Here is a 22,950-nt window from a genome sequence, read left to right as displayed (position 1 = left end):
GAGGTTACGACCTAAATACTTGACCTCTGTGATGTGTTTACAGTCCGTGACATGAAACTTGTTGAGCTTGTCGTGATGCTGTGTTCATGGTATGAGCCTAAAATGTTGTTTGGGGCTGTGTCAGGTGCACATATGATCATTTAGCTTGTGGTCAGCTTGAACTGTGATGGTCTGTAAGCTTGCCCTCACATCTGTTTTAGTTCATCTACTGTGCGCATGTTGTGGATGTTGCTGTAGATTGCCTTGTAGCCTCAGGAGGTGAAATGACAGCCAGTTTGAAAGGCTGCTTTTAGCTGCATTAGCTGCTGGAAGAACACCTTTTCAGCGCAGGCTTAGGTGGAAAACACATGGTGCTTATGAAGGGAAACAGTCTATATCATGGATAAAACTTTCCATTGGGTAAACAGATAAATTGGCAGATTTGTGATATAAAGGCTGCAGGAATGAACAAGAACATGGAAACAGGATATCAGGCAGCTTTAGTTAGTCTTGCTTTAATCACCTCCTTTGACTTGACAGCATCTTGTTATAACATGTTTAAGACCCTGTGGGCCCGAGGGAGGGCTGTTTTTTTTTTTTTTTTTTTTTTTTTTTTTTACACCCACATCACATCAGAGCTGAAAAGAAGTAGCTCAAAAACGCAGCAGTGTGTAGGGTCAAGAAAGAGTCAAACTGACACTAAAACACAACCTGAGACGTGTTTTTGTTCCGCAGGCTCATTCAGCACAGTTCTGCAAGTTACTGAGTAGGAAGGCACTGCCACTGGTGTTTACACAGGACAACAGATTGCAAATGCCAAAGTTGTGTACTGCAGACTCAGTAAACATTGTCAGGGACTTGGCCAGACTGAAGTGAAACCTGGACTGTGTCCTGCAGCTGCTTATTTAATCTGCTCTGGCTGCAATTTGTCTGTGTGTGGAGTGTGGTCGCTCAACATGTACATGCAGCAAAGAGTGGAGTGACAACCACAAACGAGTTAGCTCAAAATGATTTAGAAGAGCTGTGGTGTTCAAAGTGAACTTTGGTTTAACAGAGTTCAGCTCAGACGGATCGATTGAATCTAACCTAGAAACTGTCTTTGGTTTGTTTTTGTTTGTTTCTGTTTTTCCACCAACCACACAGTCAGCGTATACTTTAGCCTCCTGATATGATGTGATATGTTTTCAAAATGATTATTTAATTGCATTATGTGTATATCTATCGATCTATCGCTTCCACAGTTCATGGTGACTTGTGCAATTGGCTTAAAGTTGGCATGTAGTAATAATAATAATAATAATAATAATAATAATAATATGCGTGTGTGAGAGACTGGGAATTATAATGGATGTATTAATTTTAACTTTACTTTTACTTTTTTGCTTAAGATAGAAACTAGTTACTTCCTGAAGTCTTGAGTTCAGCTGGCAACTTGACTCTTGAAGCACCTGCTCCCTGCTGAGAGCCCCCCTCTTTATGTGACTTAGTGTTTTTGACTGACAGAAATGGTTCAGGGCTTGAACACTCTGATTGGCTGGGGGTTTCAGTTGGTAGTTTACACGATCGCCTTGTGCATGTGAGTTTTTTCCAGATACTATTCTAATTGTTGGCTGTGGATGTGAGGTAGATAAACTTGGATAACTTTAAGTTTCCGGGACAAAACTCAGTTTCACTGTATGGTCAAACAGTGGTTTGAAGTACTGTGAGTGGTTAGTGTGATTAGAAAAGAGCCAAATTCACCCTGTTTATCTGAGCTCAGGGACCCTTCAGTGAACACCATCTATTTAGAGGAAGTGATACTTTCATGGTTTCATAGGTGAGCCAGTAGACAGTCTGTCTACTTTTCTATTTTTTGACAAGCTGGCAGGTTCACATCTCGATCACTCGTCGTCGTATGGCTGCTGTGCTGGTCTCCCAAGGCAAGTGACCCTGCTGCAGCCAGGGCTTCTCTTTTTGGCCTTTGTCTTTAGTCTGCCAGTTGTGCATGGAAACAGGGTTGTATCTAGCCTGCTATGTTTGGGTTAGCAGCTTAAAAACACTAGATGGGAGCTTAGGAGCGACAAAGACTGGTGTTTAGAGCCGCTGACTACAAACCCACTGGGAACTAATTTAAGTCTTTGTTCGGATGCTGATGTCTCTGACTTACTTTAACTGTCTTCCATGCAATGATTATTTGTGTTTTAGACACAAAGATTTACTTATTTTATGGTAACTGCTTACTTGGTGATGGATCTATTTAATATAGAAAGAAAACCCCACAGAAATAACACTGGTATAGTTGACTTTCACTTTTATTTGGCTGTGGATGTGAGATAGATAAGCTTCCAAAGTTTGTAGGACAAAATGTTGTTTAACTATATATTTAAATGTATTTTGTTGTCCGAAGCACTTCTTTCCCTGCCTTTGATTGCCTCTTTAATACTTTTTGATTTTGAAACAAACTGATAAACTTGAGCTTTGTCTTTGTTTGTCTTGGTGATAGAAACCAGCCTATCACCAAGTTCTTAAGTGATGTACAGTTTAAATGGTATTTAACACATTGTTGTTGATGCTGTCTATTTACCAAAAAGGCTTGCTCTCCAGTGTTTTTGATTCTGAGATGATGTGAAGCACAAGTTGGGGGAAATTCCTTCCTCAGAGTGTAAAACAAACAGATGATTCAGCAGACTGTCAGCGCTGCAGTATAAACACGGGATTAATAAAGAGGACCTATGTAGCAAAAGCTTTGTTGCTAGGTAACAGAAACATGTTAGGGGCTGTTGTCTCAGTACATCGTAGCTGCTAATCATAAAGCTACGCTTGTTATTTACACAGGGCGACTTAAGGCGTGGGGTCTAAAGGGCTCAATTCCAGCTCATTGGTTTCTAACGTCTCACTGTTGTAGTGCACTGCATTCTTATACTTTAATTAATACAATCCAAATACCTGTAGCTGTCATTTTTTTGTGTACGTGCACAGAACATAGACAGAAGCTGACTCGGACATCTTCATTCACGTATTCTGTTGTGTTGTTTAGGTGAACAACCCATGAGTAACATCATCACGGATGTTTCTGAGAAGCATGGTAAGTGCAGATCATCTTTCCTTTGGGTACTCGAGTAATGGTTTCATAACTGAAAGTCAGTCTTAAAGAATGCTCAACTAAAACAACTGCCTTGTGAGTTTTATAGTCTACTCATAGGACATGTTAGTCACAGTTTCACATTTATTTCAGGCATAATGGTGTTAATGGACTTAACCTGAACAGAAATCTGATAAGCTAGAGTTCTGGAAAAGAGGACAGAGATTTATGAGGCTTTAAACGAGCAGAGGAGGTATGGGGAAGTGAGCACCGACGTATGTTTTCAGTACTGAGCAGCTGCTGGTTTCTCCAGGTGCCATTCCATCAGGCGAAGATGACGGACGACAAGGGCCCTTCAAGAGGATTAGTGCCATCTGGTCCTCCTTCCGCAAAGGCAAAAGGGACAGTGAGTATTATCCTGTTGAAAACTGATTTTTGAAGGTGCCGCTGGACATTTGGACACGTCGTGATTAGATGTCAACACAGTTTCCAAATGTGTGACTGTAGTCGTGGTTGACCTCACGTGCACCGCTGAGCTGATGTGAGCAGTGTTCTGTTGCAGATGCTAGGTCTTTTTTGGCCAGCGTTAAATCTCGTTTCCTCTCGCGCATTTGTTGTGACAACACAGGAAGTACTGGTTAAATAACCCAGTGCATCAAGGGCAGAGATTTTAATATTGTGCAGTACAGTCTCCACCAGACATCAGGGCAGTGAAATGTTTCTATATTTATTATAATATTTAAGTATAATTGAATAATTAATAATAGAATGATTATAATTTTAAAGCCATTATTAATTGTACATACAAGGCTATTGTTTAAAAATGAGACATTTAAAGGTTTTCAGCATCAGAGCAGCTGTTTTATGTTTGAGCCTGAACACTGTCATTACAGCCAGGTGGTTCAACCTCTGGCTCCCTCAGTCTGCAGCCAGAGACTGAATCCAGTTTTGAAGGTTGTTTCCTGATGTGTTCAGTATGTGTAAATCTTAGATAGAAAGCACTTAAGTGTTGTATGAATGGGTGAATGTAGCGTGTTGTTTAAAGTGCTTGGAGTGCTGAAGCAGAGTAGAAAAGCACTACATAAGAACCAAAGAACCAGTCCATTTAGCATTTCCCTTTTTTGAACAGCAGTGGAGACACTACTCACAAATGCATGCAGAGGTGCCCTGCTGGCGCCATTCCCGCTGTCGGCACTGGGTCGCCACATTATGCTGACAGATCGGTCTCCAAATGAGTCGTCACACCCCCACGATCAGGCAGCAGGTCCCTCTTTTCCACGCTGGCCTTCTGGGGCCTCTCTCCCCCCAGTGCTCACCTAGCTTCCTTTTAATAGGTCTTTTAAACAGCTGATAGGCCACATCTGGACACACCCATGCCTCAGCAGGTGATCACTATCAGCTAATTGTCCCATACCCAGCAGGTCCACAGTGGAACATCATAAAATCATGCAAATAAAAACTACACTCAGAAGTAAACACTAAAATCAGGTCCAATATAAAAGATAGATACAAATTTCCACTGTGTGACATACCCCAGCTGGGATAAGCTCCGGTGCCCCCCGTGAACCTGAAAAGGATAAGCTGAAGCGAATGGATGGATGGACTAAAAGTAGTTGCAAAGTGAGGATGTGAATAAAATGTTATAGAAAGGAGCTTCTATTTTTTCCAATGTAAGTTTGAGAAGATGGAAACAGTGACAATGATTAAAAATGAATTAAATTAAATTTGATTTATATGGCGCCAGATCACAACAACAGACGCCTCGAAGTGCTTAAGTCCAGTTCAGCTACCAGCCAGTAGAATACAATACATTTATTGTCATTGCATGTGTTGCATACAACAGAATCACAATGTCTAAAAAATCTATACTGATGGAGAGAGTTGTTTTTGGTGTCACAGGGTGATGGGCAGAGTTCAGTTTAGTGATGGCTGTTGGATAAAAACTGTTCCTCATGAACCTGGCAGTTCGTGGATTTGCTAAGCTATACTGTTTGTCAGAGGGGAGCTGGGTGAAAAGATTGTGACAGTGTGATGTCCTTCACAATGCTCCATCTCTGCTACTTCAAAGCAATGATGATTTAGGGAGAAGTTGTTATGGGAGCACCCCTCAGACTGTGCACCTCACCTTATTCCTATTTGAGATGAGTACCACCAGTGGGGTGTGGGGCACAAGTCTTGCCATCTGTGGACTGTCACTGAGAAAATCCAGTATCCACTGATATAACTGACTGCTGAAGACAAGGTCAAGCATTTTACTTATCAACTACTTCTGGTAGATAGAAAAGTCACTTTAGACTTTTAGACCAGACTGACCAACTGTGCACAACCTAGATTAACTACAAGAAAGCTTATGACTCTGTGTCACAAACATAAATCCTGGAATGACTAGAACTATACATGATCTAAGAGCTTTCATCAGACTGGGATGGGGCGAACAACACTACAGGCCAACTTCAATAGCACAACTCTGCATGAAGTGCAGGATTTAGTAAGGAGGAGCTGCTCTGTCCCCACTGCTTTTCTGTACAGGCCTGAACCCCTCAGTCAGGTCAGTCCAGACACTTTTTTTTCCAAGCTCTTTAGACTGTAGTTCTAGACATTCCAGGTACCATGTGTGAGGCATCAAGTCATAGGTTGAATAGGGTCGTCAGTCTACTCTTATAGTCTCAAGGAACTGCTCTGTCTAACAGTAGCTGGTGTTTCGCATTTCTCTCTCTTATATCTCTCATTAGTGTGTTTGTGTGTATCATATATGGTCTTTAATGTTGTAACTTCTCCAATTTCTAACTGGTGTGTTGTATTCATACAAATAAGAACTATTGGGAAATGCATGATCAAGCACACTAAATGTGTTTGTGTTTTCTTTTTTATCTTCACATAGGAGTCAAAGAGCCTGAGCTTACAGAGCCACCTGGTCTGGAGGCAGCAGAGAACACAACCAGGCAGCACCGCTATGCCAGTGGTCAGTACTTCTTTGAGTATCTGGTGGTGGTCAGCCTCAAGAAGGCCAAGGACAGCAATACCTACGAACCTCAGATTACCTACCAGTTTCCCAAGGTCAGTATGATCGTGAAGGCCAAATATGCTTGTACACCACTATGTCTGGTTGGTTAGCCACCACCATTTTGTCCGTCTGTATCTGGAAGTCCCACAGGATCTTAGCTCAGTCATTCTCCACCACCCTTGGGGGCGTCTCCCATTTTGACATCGGGACTTCCAGGTTATACTCGACACAGATGTTCCTGTACACTATGCCGGCCACTTGGTTATGGCGTTCCATGTATGCCTTGCCTGCTAGCATCTTGCAACCTGCTGTTATGTGCTGGATTGTCTCTGGGGCATCTTTACACAGCCTGCACCTGGGGTCTTGCCTGGTGTGATAGACCCCAGCCTCTATGGATCTTGTGCTCAGAGCTTGTTCCTGTGCTGCCATGATTAGTGCCTCTGTGCTGTCTTTCAGTCCAGCTTTGTCCAGCCACTGGTAGGATTTCTGAATATCAGCCACTTCCTCTATCTGCCGCTGGTGCATACCGTGCAGGGGCCTGTCCTTCCACGATGGTTCCTCCTCTTCCTCCTCTTTCTTGGGTTTCTGCTGCCTGAGGTATTCACTGAGCATGCGGTCAGTTGGGGCCATCTTACTGATGTACTTGTGGATGTTTGTTGTCTCATCCTGGACTGTGGTGCTGACACTCACAGTCCCCGGCCTCCGAATGACATTCTAATGTCATTGCTGTGTATATTTTGAAGATACTCAGAAAGGATTTGAGAGAAGGGACAGCACTGCCTCTAACATCATGCGGCAAAACTAACTGCACTCCATGAACATCTGACAGCCCAAATGAGCATGAACCCACTGTCTAACTGAAAGCCCGGACAGTCCTGATCCCCACAGAGGGGTCCCGTCTTTTCCAACTACCGGCTAAAATCTGTCTCAGCACAACATGGAAGCTAACATCAGCCATTATAGCAGATAAGATGAACAGGTATATGGAATGGCAATACATGAGAAGGACCCAGAAAAGAATTGGCACCAACACCAGAGGGGCAAAACTATCCACTGGTAGATAGAGCAGTCATTCAAAATATATTTGTCTCTCACTGGAGTTATTTTGGATTTGGTTAAGGAGAGCACCAAAGCAGGGTTCTGACAGTGGATCCATGGATTTCATTCTGATACCTAATAGTAGTCAGGGGTGGCGCTGCCTAGCCTCTGGCGGTCTGTGTGTCCCTCCATGAATATGCGTGCCAGACCATCACTTGGTCATTTTACTGGCAGCATAATATTCTCTCTGACATGCTAACAGTGCTGACACTGACCCTGGCTAAATGCAAAACTAGTGAAAAAAAACTATGTCTGTTCTGGGAATTGTTGCATTAATTTAATGAACACCAAAGCAGCTGAAACGACCTGCTCTGCTACTTAACTGTCCAAATCTATATCAGAGAGGTTCAGTTAACGTAATGATATACTCTGATTAAAAAGTATTCCTTTAATTTTGTTTTGTACAATTGTACAGTTATAATCAGTTGTACATATGATGTATGTATCTATTTGGAAACAGTGATTTAAACTTTTATATTTACTTGCAGAGAGATGGAATGGCGAGATCTCAGAAGGAGGAGGAGGAGAAGACTTTAAAGGCAATCACACTTTTTTGTTTCCCAGAAGGCATCAACTGGGCTCCTTTGACAGAGTACCACAGGTAATGCATGTCAATCAGGTGGTCTTTAACCTTTGAGCAGTATTCAGGGTTCTGTTCTGTGTAAACCAGCCTACAGCCCCTGTTTTCAGTTGTTGTTGTCCATTTTCAGTGAGACCTTCTCCTTTGTTCTGACTGAGATCGATGGCAGCAGAAGAAATGGATACTGCAGGAGATTATTGGTCAGTGTTCAGAAGCTGTCCTTTGCAGAGTGTCCTCATTTGGAAACTGCTGTTTGATATTTGTTTCACTCTCTGATCCACAGCCAGGAGGGAGAGGAGCGCGACCACCTGAGGCTTACTGCATCATTAGTACACTGGCTTGTTTTGGGCTCTTCTCCAAGGTGAGTTCAGCACAACAGCTCTGGAAGAAAAATTGGCTGAATTTTAGGAAACTTGTTGCAGAGGTTGTGCGTAGTCAGATTACTTTGGTAGCAGTTAATAGTACTTGGTTTAGTTGGCACCAAGCCCTGTAAGCAGGTTAAACACACCCAGGGCATCATCCTAACATCCGCAGTCAGAATACACGGTCACACAATGCTGGTTATCATTATGGATTTCCCTGTGTATTCACATGAAAGGGGTAGTGTTGGGGTTGGGGTTTAGGGCCTTGAGGTGGCTGTTGTTGTGATTTGGTGCGATTATAAATTAAATTGGTCAAATTCAGTTCAATTCAATCACAGTTATGTGTACTTATGTGGCTACAACTGTAGCTGCCTCCACCAGTGTGTGAATGTGAGAGTGAATGAATAGTGGAATTGTAAAGCACTTTGAGTGCCTTGAAAAGTGCTATATAAATCCAATCCATTATTATTATTATTATTATTATTATTATTACTTTCAGTAAAGCAACTGCTTATATGAAGCAAGATAAAACTATACTGTTGGAAATACATGAGGAAGTTAAACCCATAGTCTGAAAGCAACATGCTTTGGTTAAAAAGGCCGGTGCTGTTTTAATAAATGTTAGCTATTTGAAGCCAAGAAAGAAAGCTGACTAATCAATATCACAACTCTGTATTTATACATATGTGTGAATCTGAAATTTTTCATTGAAACTGATTTTAAACAGTCGTTTTAGTTTGTATTCTTTGAGCTGCAGCTGCAGTAGAAATAAAAATCTAAAAGCAGCTTATTCAACATGCAAATGTGATATTAGGTCATCCACAAACAGATGTTTTATAATCACAGAACATCAGATGAGCTGATGTTCTGTGTTTTATTGCTTTATTGTCCTTTTATTATAGAACAATAGTTTGTACCCAGCTGGAAAAAAATCAATAAAGTTGTGCTTAAGAATTTATATTTTTTTACAGATCACCTGGGAAACAACAAAATATTAAGAGACTATAAAGACTTTAGACTCTCTTACTATCCTACTATATACTATATATTATACTACAGTACTGTCTTATAGGATTGCTGATACTAGTTTCCAGAGAAATTACTGGTCAGTAGTCAGTGATTTCATACCTGTTGACCTCTAATCTGGAACATAATCTGCTCCGCAATAGGTTATGGTTGCAGCATGAGTTACCATGGCGATATACCCGGTAGTGAGGAAGAAGAGAAACGTGTTCGGTACAGAAAAACCCAGAATGAACCCTGAATTTGAAGATGAAATCCTGCTTCGTAATTATGGCATTCCTATAAAAGACAAAGGTTGGGATGAGATGGGATTTCATGTGTACCAGTATCAACACAGCGAGGATACAAGGTAGCAAGTTACAGTATCTTGGGAAGGTGTTGCTGATAAATCATCTAAACTGGAAAGTTAGCTTTGTTTTTACATTTCATTCTCCATCAACGACAGAAGATGCCAACAGTGTTAATGGGAAGTAGATGACAGACCTCGCCGACCGTACATACAATACACAAACTTCACATTGGGGAGACAGGTCAGGATAGGGCGCAAAAGGAAAAAACAACAAAATATGTAACACAAAAGGGCAGATCAGGAGAGAAAAAGAATGTCTGCTCATACTGATCCCCAAAGGAGTCGGCATGAGGAGAAGACAAAAACTCTAGCACATGAAAAACAGAAATATCACCGCACCATAAAAACACAAGACAAGCAACATGGGGGAGTATGCCAGTGTGCACAGCTGCATCTGGGACGCTGCAATCTCGCGATCGTGCCTCCGGCTGAGCCACTGTCCACATCGGATGGGGGGAGGGTAGCTGCATGAAAGATGATGGATATGTTGTTTTAGAACGAACAGACAGTTGTTCTTAGTGTCCATCACTGGTCTCCAGGTGTATCTCCCGTTTAAGAGCTGTGAGCTCCTCCCAGATCTTTTCCATCGTGTATCCTGCAGGGAATGTCCCTCCAGGACACTCAGGCTCTCCCGAACCCAGGCTTCTCGTCGAGAATAGAGTGTCAATTGCATTCAGGGACCAGTTGATCAAATCCATAGTTCTTCTTCTTTAGTTTTTAGAGAACAAGAGCGAGAATGAGAGGCTCTCTCGGGGTTAGAGTCAGACGAGACCAGACAAGGACATAGAGGCAGCAGCAGGGAAAATAAGGGAAGGAGGGGGTGAAAGACGCGTCCACCTCCTCCGAGAGCCAAAGCAGAAGTATGTCATATGTTCAAGTGTGAAGGTAGAAACTAAATGATTAACTAATTGTGTTACTGACTGTGAGGATTTGAGACAGCTTGTCCATAAAACGGAACAAATTGAAATTAGATATTTAAGTCAATAACAACACAAGTAAAATAAAATAATCTTGCTTTAGCATATGTCGTACTTTGAGTTTGTGACTATTCTCTCCCATGTGTGCAGATATTCGACGAGGTGGAGAAGCGCCGGCAGATCTCCATGGCCATGATCTATCCATTCATGCAGAAACTTAGAGAAGCTCAATTCCCAGCACCAGGGAACACAGTGGAGATTAAGAGCTTCATTCCTGAGTCGGGCACTGAGGTCAGAGTGAGCGCCTCTTTGATGTCTATTAAGAAAAGACTCTCATTTATCTCATCTTCTAACTCCATTAGTCCCTGGGTTACTGCTCCATGTCGAGCAGTAACCCAGGGACTATAAGAGATCCCTCAGGCTGGCATGTTTCTGAGGACTTGTCTGAACATGTTTTGCATTACCCAGCCTCTGTCTCAGAGCAGAAACCTGACACCCGTCATAGACCATGTTTCAACAGCTCACAGTCATCTCAGGTATTCACTGATGGTGGTCATTTTTTGTGACCAGACCTCAGGGTGGGGGACAACATGGTTCTCTGGCTTTGTAAAGACATTTTTATGGGCAGTTTTTTAAAGTGGAAGAAGAATAAATATAAAGAAACGGTGATATAGAAAGAGCTGAAAAGCAGAGCCCTGTCAGTTGAGTGATGACATGCTGGCACCACTGTTGACATATTTGTGACAGTGGTGACTTTCCACCAGATCATCAGTCTGACCCGGCCGCTGGATTCCTGGCTGGAACACGTCAACTTTGCCACGCTCTTTAGCTGCCTGACGGACCAGCAAGTGCTGCTGGTGTTTGCAGCGGCTGTCTTGGAGAGACGGATCATTTTCATCGCAGATGAACTTGGGTAGATCACATCGTCTATACACTCAGACACATACTTTAATCATACCAAGGTATACTTTTATGTCATTTACTGCACAGCGTAGCCCCGGTCGTACCACTCTATAAACAGGGGAAGTCAGTGTAAGGCCTGCAGCTGCAAAAACGACTGGATTAGAAAGATTTGTGGGTAATTTACCAACAGTGTAATAGTAGTAACAGTTCAGGATGTGCAGAAGAAGATCCTGGGCCATGTTATGTGAGACTAAAGTCAAAGGAATGAATTTTATAGTTTCTCCAAAATCTGAAACGACCGTAGTCCGAACATTTAGATATTAACCACAGACACAAAGATCTCTCTGGGTGATAGATTCTTGTTGACAAATGTTATGTTTGTGTTCACTACCGAATGCTCTTTGTAGATTTTATAATTAACTGATCTGTGCTCAGTTTGATTACACAACACGAAACACTGCCAACTGCTCAGTTTAGTGTCTCTGGTATCTATGCACCTCTGATGCACCACTTTACATCCCACTCTTACATTAGATTCTAGCATTGCTGTGTGAAAACACTGGGACTGGACAGAGCCAATCACAGCTTTAACCCATCCCTGACATCTTAGTTCTTGTTGCATCGGATACAAAATTTCAAATAATAATACATGTTTATTGTTTGAAAAGAAAACTCGTATAAATACATGAAGCAGTGTGTTTTTGTATCTACACCTTTCAGTCAGTATTACTGCTTAACATATTAAAACATTGAGTGAGGCGCAGCTACGTGTACTTAAGCTATAAAAGAAGAAGAGAAAAATTGTTTTTTTAATCACAAACATGTGTTACCATCGCGATACCACCTCTGATGTCGACTCTGTCTGTCTGCAGCACATTGTCTCAGGTCATTCATGCAGTAGCAGCCCTGCTCTACCCTTTCACCTGGCAGCATACCTTCATCTCCATTGTTCCAGAAATCCTCATCGATGTAGTGATGGCACCTACCCCCTATCTACTGGGAGTCCAGAAGCACCTGCTGGACCAAGTCACTGACCAGACTGATGTGAGTTAACATGGAGACCATAAAAACAACCAAAAAGATGGTGTTAATATTACGGTGTTAATATTGGCACTCTGTCCTTACTCTGGTCCTTTTTTGTGTATAACACAGCTGCTGGTGGTTGATTTGTCTGAGGATAAAAAGGACCCATTCATTGTTTCAGTAAGAGTTGTCAAATGATGAAAAACCTAAAATGTTAAAGTCCTTAGGTCAGGATTTGTAGCTAACAAAAGGGCTTCTGTCACAATTGCAGATTGGTGATGAAGGCACTATCCTGCCTCCAAAGCTCCAGGCTGAAATATTAGTGGCTCTAAGTACAAGACAAAATGCATCAGGTGGGTGAACAGCAGCACATGAACACATGTAGCACAGTGTTTCTTCAGTCATTCTTAAATGCTTTCTGTCCTCTCCTTCAGTGGGGGAGGAGCTAAACCGAGTGGTTTCTGAAGCCTTCCTGCAATTCTTCGTGAAAACAGTTGGCCATTATGCCTCATATGTAAAATACGCACGAGCTGGAGAAGGTGGGGTGTTTGATAAGAGAAGCTTCTACAAGGCAATCGAGCCCAAGGTCACTCGACACTTTGTCAAGAAGTTCATTCAGACGCAGATGTTTGACTTGTTTATCCAGGAGGTGGAGCAGCAGCAGCCTGGACCACAGCAAGGTTAGTACTCAACTACAGCTCGTAAATAAAGGAAGTAATCCCAATCCCAGGGACTCACACTCTACACTTTTCACTGTGCATGTTTTGTTAAATATATGAGCTGTGATTGTATAATTTCAGTCTACAGTCTTTAATGCCCACTTATTCGTGCAGTTCTTTCAGTGTGTGAGACATGAACGACGTGCTCTCAGTATTTCTTTCGGGATACCCGGGAGACGACCTAAAACAGTGCCTGCATGACTTCAGGGTGCACCAGGGTGCACTCAGCCTTTGACCAAGTGACAATATCTGTCACTTGGTCAAAGGCTGAGCGTAGCAGCACAAGACTTCTCTAGTGGAACATTTAATCCCTTAGGCTTACTTCTTTTTTTCCAGATTATCACATTTGTGGTGCCCTTGTGGCTTCCTCCACTGCACACTGCTCTCTCACCAGTGTGTGAATGTGTGCGTGAATGGGTGGATGACTGGATATGTAAAGCGCTTTGGGGTCCTTAGGGACTAGTAAAGCGCTATATAAATACAGGCCATTTACCAGGCCATTTACTATAAAAGGGTAGAGAGTCATTAGTCCCATCGTAATCACCTGTCCCTCTGTCATCCCGGCACCGCCCGATGAGCTCACTGCAGCGGGTCAGAGACCACACCCCTGCCACAGCTACCTTTGACCCCACTGACTACATGGGCCTGGCTACCACAGGATATTCCAGGGTGCTAAGCCGGGTCAAGTCACTAATCCTGGCCTCCAGAGCTGCAAATAGGCTTCAACTTTTTGTTATTAGTAAATGAGGCCGAGGAGTAGCTAAACATCTGACACAATGAGCATAAAAGTGAGGGAGGGACACGTCTGCAAACACACAGTGTGTGTTTGCTGATGTTTGTTGAGCTTTTTGTGAAACTTTGCTTTGAAATTTAAAAAACCCCTGACTCTTTTCATGCTTGTTTCTCTTCAGTAGCACTAGCTTGATGCTGAACTACCACAAATGTAACATGGACACCTGAACTGTTCTGCCCAGTTTAACCCTGGAGTATAAATGATACAGTGATAACAAGGAAGTGATACAATACCCAAGTGAGAGCACCGCCACCAGAATCCAGTCAACAATTCAAGAACAAATGACAGGAGGAGAGGGAAAGGCCTGTGTGCTTCACTGAACCAGTCATTTGATTGGAATAGAGTAAGAGCCACATGAGGTTGGGTGCAACACCCACAACCATGTACACCAGTGTGTTAGAAGTCTGAGCAAAATAAAGGACGAAATGATGACATGATAGAGCGTCTCATTGGTAGATCCCACACTTGATGGTGACTTGCGCTATGGGCTTGAAGTTGGCCTCTAGTGTTGTACGCCACATCCCCACTGAGTTCCTGACATGTAGATATATAATCTGTGTGTGTGTGTACAGGATTGCTCTCTGATCATTAGGCTCCGTCACTCTCCTTCTGGTTAAGCATATAATTCATTTAAAGTTTGTAGCTCTTTATTTGAAATGGTGGAAAGTTAAAGTCTGTCTGATGCCCAAATATTCCAATCCAATCCAACTTTATTTATATAGCACTTTTAAAAACAACAAAGTTGACCAAAGTGCTTTCCAATAATAAAACAGAGAAATATTGTGCTATGAATACAAAGTCAAGTCTTTATTTAAGATTAGTCAAGCAAGTCCTCACATTTGTGACTTATGTTAAGTCATGCACTTGACTTCTTTGGTAATTGTGCTGCAGTAAAAGTCCAACCTGATTTGCATTTCCTTTGTCCTGCAGGAATATTTCACAAAAAGATCCTTGAATATCAAGAGAAGAAGAAAAAGGAGAAGACAAAGAAACACTAGCTGTCTGCATAGAAATATGGCTGTATAAAGGGGTATATAGATGTGAATATTGCACTGTGTTTTCTGTGTTGTGTAGTTTGGAGTATATTAATTATGTTCTCATGTGTGAATTACTGTATGTCTGTGTGACTGCTCCTCACAATGTGAAACACTGGCAGAATGCAGGACTTAAATTCTCTGTGGTGGTTTTTAGCATTTCTGATAATCAGGAACTCATTTCAAATAAAGACGAGCTTTTTAAGTTCATGAACCTGCAGTTTGTTTTTAAGGCTACTGATAGAAGATGTATATTTGGGTGGAGCAGCAGTTTGTATCCAACACTGTGGCTGTCTCTGCATAATGTTCAAAGTAGACATGTACTCCCAACGCATGCACAGGAAAAAGAGTACATATGTCTTTATGCATAGTGTATATATGTCTGTTTTTAGGGATGTGCTGTTGGCGGGGACTGCTCTACCTGTTTGTAGTCAGATCCATTTGACCCAACCTTTATTTTATTTTTACAGAGACAGTCAGAAACCATCAGCCAGTGTTGTACAGAATAAATTATCAAATGATTAATAATTAGCTGCTTTGTGATTTTACATCTGTTTAGTAATGGCCTCTTCACAAAACACACAATGTCACTGTGAAGTGGATCTTTGATTTTTGTCAGTTTGGAGAAATTGCTTCCATTCCTTGTTAAGATATTACATTCATTACATTTATTAAATTAAAGTTTTCAGATTCACACAGACTCTCACTTTATTGTGCAGACTAACGCGGGGCAGTGGGTACACCGTATCCAAAAGTGGGGAAATCGATTTCCCCACTTTTCCATTGTATTCCAGCTGTGTTTGGAGTGCAGTGAATCCTGTTAATGGCTACTGATCATATCCATGGATGCTTCTATGTAGATTGTTCACTGTGCAGTGAAGCATCCATGAAATGCATGTTCAAATTATTTTGTGATTTTTTTTTTTTTTTTTTTTTTTTACATTTTTTGTTCAACATTTATTTTTCCACCTCAGTGTGTCTCCTGTCTCTCCTTCGTCCTTGTTTCATCTTTGCACTGCCACAAACGCACAAACACTGCAGTTATAATGCTAAACCTAGCTTAGCATTATAACTGCAGTGTTCACTTTGACTATGTGCCAACTCTCACCTCTTACCGCTCTCCTCCCTGCTCGCTCTCTGTCTTTGTAAAAGGTGAAACATCATTGACAGTAAAGTTTAGAACAGATTATAACTGAATATGGGCTCCTTGGCTAGTGCTGGAACTCGGGCTGTACCACACTAGCAGTTCTGAAAGCTAAAATTAGCTAATGATAGCTAGTGATCCAGCCGGTGTTAGGAATCATTTTAACTCTATTTAGTGTAGTGATGGGCTTTCCGGCTCTTTTTAGAGAACCGGCTCTTTCGGCTCGGCTCACTAAAAAGACAACTCTTTTGGCTCCGAACCAGCTCCAAAAACTCCAAAAAGCATGTACAAACTCCAAAACACATTTCTAGCGTTAACTGAACTTCCAAAACAGAGCTACCTAGATCACTTAAATTACACAATTGAAAGCATATGTGTATTGTTTGTGTATTTATACACAAGCACTCATATATATTCAAATAATTTAAAAAAAAAAAGTTCATTTACCTGTTACTACCACACTAGGTAACAAAAGCTCAACACTGCCCCTAGCATCCTTGAGCACTTCTGTTGTCCTTTGTACGTGTTTTGGTGTTTTTACGTGCTTCGGAGTTTTTACGTGTTTTGGAGTTTGTACGTGCTTTGTCTCTAGGGGCCACCGTAAATATACTTTTATTTATTCACTCCACATAAAATGTAATAAATAAATCATATAATACAAAAACAAAATATTCACATTTTAACTTTTAACTATTTAAATTTTCAGCTTTTTCCTTTTAAACAAATTTAAAATGAAACAACACAAAACACAGCAAACCACAACACAATTAAGTAAATTAAAATATAAAACAAAAAGAAGATGCACATTCTCTGTCATATGGGCCTGCATGAATAAACTTTCTAAATCCTTTATCAGCTGCAACTGAAAATAGTTGTGGATGATTACTATACCTGTCTCTCCCTCCTGCTCTGTATGTTCCTGTGCTACTGAGAGTGTAACTCCCGCCCCTCCCCCCTCTTCCCAGCGCAAAGCACAAGGCTGGTATGAGGAGTAAAGCAGAAAAAAGTGTGAGAGAAAGAAAAAAACAAAAACCCTCGGCTTGCGATAAGGAGCTGGCTCGCGTCGTTCACATCAAAGACCCGGCTCTAAGCCGTTTCGTTCGCGACCGACACATCACTAATTTAGTGGGCAAACGTACACGAGCAGGCAGTTTGTAAGTCATGTTAACTGTAGTATCAGTATTGTGGTTGCTAACGTTTTAGGTAACGTGTTTTGAATCAGCTCCACTGATTTGCCTCATGCTTCCCAGAAACGTAAATAAAAAATTAAGACTAAATCAAGACTCCTGTGCAATATCACAATTAGATATAAAATGATTCCGATTTTTAGTGAATAACTGAAATTTAACATAAAAAATCCATGTATGTACATATATGAACGTTTATATATTTTTATATACACTCCCACAGTGCTCTCAGCAGCTCAGTCAGTTCCAGCGTGGTACCATGATAGGATGCCACCTGTGCAACAAGTCCAGTTATCATTGCTGCTAAATATTCCAAAGGCAGCTGTTCGTAGTATTTTAACAAAGTGGAAGTGACTGAGAATGACAGCAGGGTCAGCGGATGCTGAGGGATATGCAGAGGTCACAAACTGTCTGCAGTCAATCCCTACAGGCCTCCAAACTTCATGTAACCTCCAGATTGGCTCAAGAACAATGTTTAGAAAGTTTCATGGAATGGGTTTCCATGGACGAGCAGCTGCATACAAGCCTAACATCATCAAATGCAAAGTGTCGGATGCAGCACACCAAGACATTTGGGACAATTTCATGCTCCCAACTTTATGGTTTAGGGATGGCCCCATCCTGTTTACACATGATTGTGCACTAATGCAAAAAAGCAAGGTCAATGAAGACGGGTGGGTTTGGTGTGCGGCCTGAGTCCTGGCCTCAACCTGCCAGGACACCTTTGGGATGAATTAGAGCTTAAACTGCAAACGAGGCCTTCTCATCCAAAATTAGTGTCTGACCTCACAAATACGCTTCTGGCAGATGCTCAAAGATTATCTAAACACTCTCCAACCTTGTGGAAAGCCTTCCCAAAAGACTTGAAGCTGTTATACATGAAAAAGGGTGAGCCAGCATCTTATTAAACCCTATAGAGCAGGGGTAGGCAACTCCAGGCCTCGAGGGCCAGTGTCCTGCAGGTTTTAGATGAGTCCTTGATCCAACACAGCTGATTTAAATGGCTAAATGACCTCCTCAACGGCTGTGTCCTAATTAAGAGACTGCACGCTTGAAGTACGCGCACTACGCGTACTACGTACGGTGCGTACTATAAGTACGAGAAGTGCGGAAGTGAGAGGCTTGTGAAATGGGACGGTATACGCATCGTCGCGCTGTTCAGGTTGCCTAGCAACCATGATACTAACCGCGAGACACGTTACATACAGCATTGTTTGACAGAAATGAAGGAGAAAAATGTTTTGTTGGTCATTCAGTTTTGTCATTACATCACTTTGATTAGTTGAGTATCTGAGGCTGAGACCACAGGACTGTAAAACATGATTGTTGGGCTTCATTTCTGTGCTGAACAGTCATTTAAGATTAGTTAGTAAATAACAATTAGTTAATGTTGTTCATGAGACTAAAGTCATCTCACTGTGGCAATGTAAATATAATATGGCCAATATTATAGTATTGTCAGATTATTATGATTGATATATATATATATATATACATATACACTGAACAAAAATATAAACGCAACACCTTTGTTACTGCTCCCATTCCCCATGGGATGGACGTAGAGACCTAAAATTCATTCCAGATACACAATATAACCATCCCTCCCAAACAGTGGTCACAAATCAGTCCAAATGTGTGGTAGTGGGCACATCTGCTATATTGAGATAATCCATCCCACCTCACAGGTGTGCCACATCAGGATGCTGATCTGACACCATGAGTAGTCCACAGGTGTACCTCAGACTGCCCACAACAAAAGGCCACCCTGGAAGTTTACAGTTTTTTGTTCTATTGGGGGTCTGGGGACCCAGAACCGGTCAGTATCTGGTGTGACCACCATTTGCCTCATGCAGTGCAACACATCGTCGCATGGAGTCTATCAGATTGTCAATTGTGGCCTGTGGAATGTTGGTCCACTCCACTTCAATGGCTGTGCGAGGTTGTTGGATATTCGTGGGAACTGGTACACGCTGTCGTATACGCCGGTCAGGCACATCCCGAACATGCTCAATGGGTGACATGTCCGGTGAGTATGCTGGCCATGCAAGAACTGGGACATTCTCAGCTGCCATCTGCCCTGAACAATGTGAACCATGATTCATCCGTGAAGCGCACACCTCTCCAACATGCCAGACGCCATCGAATGTGAGCATTTGCCCACACAAGTCTGTTACGGCGACGAGCTGGAGTCAGGTCAAGACCCCGATGAGGACGACGGGCATGCAGTTGAGCGTCCCTGAGACGGTTTCTGACAGTTTGTGCAGAAATTGTTTGGTTGTGCAAACCAATTGTTCCAGCAGCTGTCTGGGTGGCTGGTCTCAGACGATCTTGGAGGTGAACCTGCTGGATGTGGAGGTCCTGGGCTGGTGTGGTTACACGAGGTCTGCGGTTGTGAGGCCGGTTGGATGTGCTGCCATATTCTCTGAAACGCCTGTGGAGACGGCTTATGGTTGAGAAATGAACATTCAATGCACGGGTGACAGATCTGGTTGACATTCCTGCTGTCAGCATGCCAATTGCACGCTCCCTCATTGCTTGTGGCATCTGTGGCATTTTGCTGTGAGACAAAACTGCACATTCCAGGGTGGCCTTTTGTTGTGGGCAGTCTGAGGTACACCTGTGCACTACTCATGATGTCAGATCAGCATCCTGATGTGGCACACCTGTGAGGTGGGATGGATTATCTCAATATAGCAGATGTGCCCACTACCACACATTTGGACTGATTTGTGACCACTGTTTGGGAGGGATGGTTATATTGTGTATCTGGAATGAATTTTAGGTCTCTAAGTCCATCCCATGGGGAATGGGAGCAAAAACAAAAGTGTTGCGTTTATATTTTTGTTGAGTGTATATATATATATATATATATATATATATATATATATATATATATATATCACTGACTTTCAGCTTGTTGTGTTTGTGGATATATGACTGACTTTAATTATTACACATTCGCACATAAATAAGTGACGTCATATTCAGTACTTTTGACAGTTCACTCTTCGGCCGCTCCATCTTATTAGGGAAATTCCATATACATAAATGTAAATTTCAAAACTCAACCCCATCATTTAATTTGTTTTTGATTGAAACTGAATAGTACTTTAACTCTCTTAAATTAACTTCCAATAAAAAAGGTTTGTCATTGATTGAAATTCATTCAGAAATGTTTAACGAATGAGCTGTCACAACTTTCAAATACAAAGTTGTTATGAAGTCTGTCACATTCCCCTCTTTCTTCTTTTTTTTATCCTTTATTTATTTATCCTTCTTATTTCATTGTACTGTATATTGTTACTCTTATTTGCCGTGTATGTCTACTGTACAAACTGAACTGGAATGACTGACTGTTCGCTTTATGGTTTCAATAAAGTTTGGGGAAAAAAAACAACCTCTTCAGCCGCTCCCGTCTGCCGTATTTTGCGGCAAAATTATCCACACCCACCGCCGCGTTATGAATTGTGGGATATATGGGACCACGAAGCGTGCACCGGACCATGCTTGATATTTGGGGAAATCGACGGCGCATTTGGAGCATGCATTTGAAGCACTTAAAATGCGTACTTCAAGCGTGCAGTCTCTTAATTGGGACACAGCCAACATGTCCTGAAGTTCTCCAGAGGCCTGGTAATGAACTAATCCTTTGATTCAGGTGTGTTGACACAGGGTGAGATCTAAAACCTGCAGGACACTGGCCCTCGAGGCCTAGAGTTGCCCACCCCTGCTATAGATTAAGAATGAAATGTCTTTCAAGCTCATTTGTCCCTAAGCAGGTCCAGGATTTGCGGGTCTGTACAGGAAAAGCAGTTCTAGTATATTTTTGAAACCAAGACATGAAGAACTTGAAAGGTTCATGACATGAAAGGTTCTAAAATGTTAAAATCAATTCCTCAAAGTTTTTTTTGTTTGCTGAAAAAGAAGAAAAAAACATTTGGAACAGATTTACAGCAAATATCATGACATCACAATAAACAATTAAAAATCAAATATGGATTATTTACATTTCAATCAATGCAGCACACAGTACATGAGGAGGGTGTACAGCGACCTCTGCTGGTATAATAAATGTATGCTGCAGAGCAATGTGAAGAAACATTATAAGAATATACTTGTGTGTATTGTGATGCATGTCCCTGTCAGAGGTTTTCACTGGTAAGAGACAAAGATAAAAAAGAAGACAAGCACCAGTCCCAGGTTTGAGCAGTTCTGTATTAGAGGAGAGGAAATAAGCAGACACTAGAGCTTGGAGGATGATTGACCTGGGTCAGTCGTCACATTGCTTGTTACTGCCACATTAGAGAGTACTGTGTAATTCTGTGATATCACATATTTGCCCTAACAGTCTGTCTGGTAGAAACAAGAGTAGGGAAAAAAAAATGAATCTGAAACTCAAGAGATAACAAATGCAACCAAAACACCTCTGTGTGAGCGCACTGTAACACTATGACACCAACAACACGGGATCGTTAAACCTGTTTTCTTTCTATCCTGTAGGTGAACACAAAGCCAGAAATTAATACTATACATTACTGTTACTACTGATAGTTATTTTTAGGTGTGCTGTGATACAATTTGGGGGCACTTCAGCACCCAAAGAAGGGTCTAAACTAGGGGTGGGTTTTTAAAATCGATTCATCGATTAAAATCGATTCTGGCTTGGATAACGTAAAATCGATTCATTAAAATCCTGAATCGATTTTTTTTAATATAAATTTATTTTACCCGAAATGCCAGAATCTCTGGTGAAACCTCACAAAATTTCAAGAACCACCAAACAGTTAAGACAGTAAATGAGAGCAGGTACACGGATTCTGCACATAGACTTAAACACAGCGCGACCCGAATTCGATCAGAATCAGTGAGATGTCGCCTTTCTCACGGTCGGGGCTGAAAGCCTACAGCTCGCTGATCCGGGTCCGCGCTTTGTGTGCACGCCCTTTATGCGCTGATTCTAAAGCTGTTAGTTTGATCTCTCTCCAAACAATATTGAATAAACATCGTCATGAATTCACTCTGACTTTTACTGTTTTGCTTCCACCACGATGCACAGCTCTCTCTCTCTCTCCCTCCCCCTCTCTCTCTTTCTCTCTCTCTCTCCCTCTCTCTCTCTCTCTCTCTCTCTCTCTGTACTTCAAGAACAGTTTCCCTTTCTTCATTATTCGCTTACTTGTTATGCACAAGTCTACCGTTGTTTACAGCGCTGTCAGCCGCTGTTTTTTTCCCTTTTACATTCTTCCGAAAAGAAAACCTCATTTCTGCTGTTCAATACTGAACAAATTTAAACTTTTTAAAATTATTCAAAATGCAAAACGCTTAGCCGTGTCTCTAATAAAACCGCTGTAACTTCAGAGGTAATGTTCATATGTTGATTAATGGTTTTCTTTCGTTTTTGATGTACTGCAGAATATTTTTATAAAATCCCAGGCCAGGAAAATCTCCTTCATGTTTTTCTGTGTTTTATCTTCAGCTACTTTGACACAAAGGCCTCTGCTGTGACGCTTACACCTGTGATAAAGTCTTGCGTGTGTCAGCTTCCTTTTTATTGATACAAAAATATGTAAATGTACTGATCTGAATTATAATATTTCTGACTGTCAAAATTTCCCAGATTTAAATCGAATCGAATCGAATTAAATCGAATCGTGGATCGAATCGATTCGGGACCTTGTGAATCGGAATTGAATCGATTCTAGAAATCAGTGACGATACCCAGGCCTAGTCTAAACTGGCCTATGCAGGACACCGACACTGTGGGGTAGAGTTGG

At 41.7% G+C, this 22,950-nt stretch overlaps 1 protein-coding gene across 1 annotated transcript in view; it reads left to right on the top strand.

Annotated features, from left to right (window-relative positions):
* The window catches only part of dennd2da (DENN/MADD domain containing 2Da), a 32,427-nt gene extending 16,888 nt beyond the window's left edge, over nt 1–15,539 (top strand). The window contains exons 5-17 of the mRNA XM_082518498.1: nt 2,996–3,043; nt 3,354–3,446; nt 5,922–6,097; nt 7,631–7,743; nt 7,853–7,922; nt 8,006–8,083; nt 10,524–10,664; nt 11,138–11,286; nt 12,149–12,320; nt 12,429–12,479; nt 12,571–12,652; nt 12,734–12,979; nt 14,742–15,539. Of these exons, the coding sequence (XP_082374624.1) occupies nt 2,996–3,043; nt 3,354–3,446; nt 5,922–6,097; nt 7,631–7,743; nt 7,853–7,922; nt 8,006–8,083; nt 10,524–10,664; nt 11,138–11,286; nt 12,149–12,320; nt 12,429–12,479; nt 12,571–12,652; nt 12,734–12,979; nt 14,742–14,809 (1,487 nt within the window). The 3' untranslated portion in view covers nt 14,810–15,539. The remainder of the gene's footprint in view (nt 1–2,995; nt 3,044–3,353; nt 3,447–5,921; nt 6,098–7,630; nt 7,744–7,852; nt 7,923–8,005; nt 8,084–10,523; nt 10,665–11,137; nt 11,287–12,148; nt 12,321–12,428; nt 12,480–12,570; nt 12,653–12,733; nt 12,980–14,741) is intronic.
* Nucleotides 15,540–22,950: the final 7,411 nt, after the last annotated feature.

This window comes from Aulonocara stuartgranti (assembly GCF_965226115.1).
Source record: "Aulonocara stuartgranti genome assembly, chromosome: 20".
In the NCBI taxonomy this organism is placed as follows: domain Eukaryota; kingdom Metazoa; phylum Chordata; class Actinopteri; order Cichliformes; family Cichlidae; genus Aulonocara; species Aulonocara stuartgranti.
This window is presented reverse-complemented; position numbering and strand designations above follow the sequence as displayed.